Source organism: Sprattus sprattus (genome assembly GCF_963457725.1).
Source record: "Sprattus sprattus genome assembly, chromosome: 1".
In the NCBI taxonomy this organism is placed as follows: Eukaryota; Metazoa; Chordata; class Actinopteri; order Clupeiformes; family Clupeidae; genus Sprattus; species Sprattus sprattus.
This window is the reverse complement of record NC_137920.1, coordinates 43,522,737-43,527,736: the sequence shown is the minus strand read 5'-3', so window position 1 is coordinate 43,527,736 and position 5,000 is coordinate 43,522,737. Positions and strand designations below refer to the sequence as shown.

General features: G+C 41.7%; 1 protein-coding gene across 1 annotated transcript in view; it reads right to left on the bottom strand.

The window, feature by feature from the left end:
• The window catches only part of jam3b (junctional adhesion molecule 3b), a gene marked incomplete at its 5' end in the record, with an annotated part of 37,513 nt that overhangs the window by 6,826 nt on the left and 25,687 nt on the right, over positions 1-5,000 (bottom strand). The window contains 3 exons of the mRNA XM_080849854.1: positions 4,058-4,260; positions 4,542-4,694; positions 4,931-5,000. The exon at positions 4,931-5,000 is cut by the window's right edge and continues 44 nt beyond it. Coding sequence (XP_080705980.1) covers positions 4,058-4,260; positions 4,542-4,694; positions 4,931-5,000 — 426 coding nt within the window. The remainder of the gene's footprint in view (positions 1-4,057; positions 4,261-4,541; positions 4,695-4,930) is intronic.

The following is a 5,000-nucleotide window of genomic DNA, read 5'->3' as shown; positions in this document are numbered from 1 at the left end:
CCATATGTAATCTTTCGTAGTTTAGATGTATTCAGTAGGCTATTAATCTACAATGTAAAAATGAATCTATCTATAAATCCAGGAATCTCTGTGTGTGTGTCAGTCTGTCCGTCTAGGGCGTATCTCCCTGACGGTAGTTACGTTAGTTATGAGATTTCGCATGTAGCTTACGCATGTCATGAACCTGTGCATCCTTGATTTTGAAGATTTTTGAATTCATAGTTCGAGAGATATTTGTATTTTACCGTTTCCCGTAGGCACTAATGGGTTATCGTTTCCCGTAGCAAGTCCCACTGTGCACCGAAATTACGTTACAATCAAACAAGCTACGTCACGCTCAGAACCTATAAAATCGGATGGTCAAACTCGATTGTCAGTTTTTGCAACAAGACAATTAAGTGGCTTATTATTTACACATACTGGAACAAGAAAACACAGACTACATACGGCAGTGAAACAAGGTGAGTTTCCTATAGATCAAATATGGTCTGAATGGAAACCATATGGGACCATCATACCTTTCAGAGTATAATGAATGGTAAACTGTTATTGGTTACCAAGGGTCTTACATTAAAGTGTTCTCAGAGATTCTAGCCCCGGATCTCAAAATAATGATATTTAAAAAGTGCCCCGTATTATTCTGATAATTCAATACAGACTTCGAAAATAATATGACATCGTTGATCAAAGTCCAACCGCACCCCGTCAACTGACATATGCTTAATCTATCTACGAGACAGCAAGGGAAAATAAACGACTATTAGTAAAACGGTGAAACTTTTAAAATGTGTCTAAACAGTTCTCATAAACGTGCCAATGCGTTCAAAATGAAAAACCACGATACACAATGCTCAAAGCTGATAGTAAAGTACAAGTTGTACAAGTACAGTACAAGTTGTACACATTCTTAAAGCATTTAGTGACATATGACATTTAGTTTATAGTTTAGACAGCAACGTTGACATCTATATTCAACTGCATCCACTACATAATCTCAAACTTTATTTGTTGGTATATCTCCAAAAAGGCTATACAACATTAAAACATTTCTTAATGAAAAGGAAACATGCATCACAATAATACTTCAGTGTAACCTGTACCTATGTGGAGTGCAAATATGTCTTGCTATTACACTACCCAACAGCTACACCGACATGTGCTAACACTACAGGATGCATAATTCCTACGGGCACTGCACTTGAAGTCTTAAATGTAAGAGAGCTGTCTTACAACCATAGGCTAACGTATTGATGTTAGAAAGTTGGCTGACTGACGCCTCGCAAATCACATCAACCATTATTGATGGTTACAAAGATGGTGTTATCGGATAGTGCAGTGTCTATTTCTCGGTAACTTTTGAAAAATCTAAGCGCGAAAACGCTAAAAACATGTACATTTACATACAAAACACGACCGTCAGCGGAGTTGGTCCGCCATCTTTGTTTACATTTTTCAGTTGCCGGAGGGTCGTGGCGCAAAGGTTTGTGGGTAGTAGACAGCATCAAGGCTACACCGATGGTTCCTTGAAAAATGACCGTTATATGACGTATTCTAAGGTGTCTTATGACCCCTACGAAAAAAATTAAGCAGAATGGGACAGTACTTCCTTCTCTTCTTCTAAGACACCAGGGTGCTAAGACAGCATTTTAAGACTATGGGGTTGGCAAGGTCGATGCGTCACCAAGACCAAAATCGTCACTTCCAGATCCATCGCTAAAAAAATTTAACATAGTAAACGTCAACATCGAACAGTTACATCAGTTTTCTAGTCGACACCCACATATTTTAGCTAATGTTTCTCCTCACCTCCACCTCATATTCTTTTTTCTTCAAGGAAGCCTGAACTTTCCCTTTCAAGCTGCCACCTGTCATAACATTCACACTCACAACTCTGTTTGAAATTGTAGCGTGGCTAACGTTAGCACAAACAGCACTGGGTCCTTTTTGTTAGTCGCACTTTCATGGAGTTCATTGAATGAGATTTAAAGGTCTGATCGACTTACTTTAAAATGTAGATGAATCCTCGTGGTCTCGTCTTTTCAACAAGGTGTTCCTTGCCTTCGTAACCTTAGCAGGCGTTTTACAATCCAACCGTAAATATTGGCTTTAACATTACAGTATACATTGGCAGCTGAGGATTTGGATCCGTGACGTCAAACTTGCCAACCCCATTAAGACGCACCCCAGCAGTCAGACTGAAATGCACTGACTGAATGTTTCAAACTTTGACCTCTTCAACATTCCAGCAGCCACAGCTAATGATGTCACAATGGAGGATGGATGGTCCTCATCATTGTGGACGCTCTGGTTGCTAAGTAGCGATAGAGAAATGATAGGGCCATCATCTAGTACAGCGGTTAAGCCCTCAAATCAAGGGGAATTGTGCACTTTTTGAAAGAAACATGAAACTTCTACCATAGTTAGGTTATACCATGAGGTTCATTTTCAGATTTGGAGGGAAGTCAGATTTGACCTCTGAGGCCCGGTAGAGGTCAAATCCAAGATGGCCGCCAATAATATTCAAAAGTGCCTCACGTTGAAACCAAACACAGTAGAAAAACACTTAAGGTGTAATTTCCTACTTACTTTTGGGTGCCCATTCTGTATCTGATACATTTGAAACCACTAGAATTCAAGAAAATGCATTTAAATCAATATGGAGGTCAAATCATGCAGACATAGGGAGGTGAACGGTGCAAAATGGTTGCAAAGCCGAAGTCTGATCATTTACCTGCATGACCGAACGGTCAAGGTTAGTAAGTCGTTTACCTTTATTAGGTTTTGCCTAGCAAACAATGACTTGCTAACTTCAAGTTACAATGATCAATAGAAAACGGACAACAGGGCTCAGCTTAAATGGCTTTAATTTACAGAATTGTACTGACCTGTACTAAGTCCTATAAAGTATTACCCGAAATCAAAATGTTCGCAAATTCTTGAGTCTTTATTCTTCTGGTACCATGACATTCAACTGGTTTCCTGTTCTCAGATAATTTCATAATAGGAGTCCTGATTCTATCAATACATGCTCATGGCTGTTGATATATCGCCCATTTTTTTAAGGATGTAATGTTTAGATCTTGGTACATGGTATCACTAATTTTTAAGATTGATGTCACCGGAGTGCAATAACAATAGTTATCAGACCGCAGACCGGCTAGAACGTCAATACGCGGCTGGCATGACTACCCATTAGCCAATCAGAATACAAACAGAGATCTGTACATTTAAGTGCAGCTTTGAGACACAAGCACCGTCCACTGCACCCTTTCTGGCAGTTGCAGCGGATCAGCTCATGGCAAGACTTTGCTGCTTCAGGGAGAGTGGTCCAGAGTGGCTGCCAACCAGTGGTTTCCTTTGTCCAGCCCCAGTCAGATGGCTCTAATCAGCCTTAGTAGCATTTGATCCGCCCAGTTGAAATCTAGGTGCTGTGATAGGTCAGCATGCCTGCCATGTTGCTAGGACACCCTGTGCTGACACAGATGAGCTTTGGTGGAATCTATCTCCACTGAACAGATGACGGCCATTATAAACACTATCAACCCTACAGCCAGTGTTGTACCTGAACGTGTTCATTGAACGAAAGTTCATGAACTTGATACTGTGAACGCGTTCATTCTGGTGTCTGTGAACGGCACGTAATTTTGTTCAATAAGGTGCCTGATTTCAAGAGACTTTCATTCGAAAAATACAACGTTAACAGTCCTGTATCCAAAGCATATCTATGTGTGTGCTTTCTTCTACTGTCTATGCCTGGCGGTATTGCAGACACATTTAGCTTTAGAAAAATTATAGCTCGCAACTGACTAAAAAAAAAAGAACTGAACTAGTTCATTTTTTGGAGCTGTGAACTTAGTTCCACATTTTGAATTATGAACTATGAACTGAACTAGTTCATTTAAAAATTTGTGAACTATAAACTGAACTAGTTCATGTAGAAAGTGAACTTTCCCAACACTGCCTACAGCATATCTTTACAGCAGTCTGATTGATCCAGGACATATACTGCTGTTCTATCCCCCCCCCCCCTCTCTCTCTCCCTCATGCACACACCTACCAGCATCCCTGTCTCAGTATCCATGCTATAGGAGGCGTTCTGGAATCTCGGACTGGTTTTGGGATCGATGGGGATCTCTTCAGAGTTGCGGAACCACTGGAACTTTGGCCTGGGAAAGCCCTCCTCCTCGGAGCATCGGAATTCTGCTGGTTTTCCGACAGGGACCGCAGCCGGAACAGCACATTTGGGCATGACAGGCCTCACTACACACACACACACACACACACATAGAAACACACAAACAAAGACTTATAAACATCATCATTTGAAAGCTCAGGCTGATTTCAGGTAAAAGCATCATAATCTGTTCCACTGGACTTCAGACACAAATACAAATGACTCTAACCCACACACAAACACACACACACACACACACCCAGATACACACACACTCCGACACACACACGCACACACACACTGACACACACACACACACACACACCCCGACACACACACACACACACACACACACACACACACACACCTCTGACCACCAGGTTGATGAGCAGCTCAGCAAAGCTCCGCTGGTCTTCCGGGGCGGTGACCTCACACCGGTACTGCGCTGAGTCCGTGCGACTGGCGTTCTCGATGACCAGTGAGGCGGGTTCTCTTAAGCGAGCTCGGTTCTCCAGGTCCCCTAGAACACCAACACCAGGCGGGTTACCAACAACACACGCTCAACCACAAACAACACACACTTAACGACTAACGCAATATGACACTTAACTACGAACGCAATATGAAACTTAACTATGAACTCAATATGACACTTAACTATGAACTCACTATGCATAGAATTTCACGTCAAATCATTTTAACAATAATATCTATTGACACACACACACACACACACAAACATGCACACACACACACCTGAGATTCTGCCATGGAAGAAGACATAGCTTGGGTTTCCATCTTTAATCTTCTTCCATTCGATCCGAGG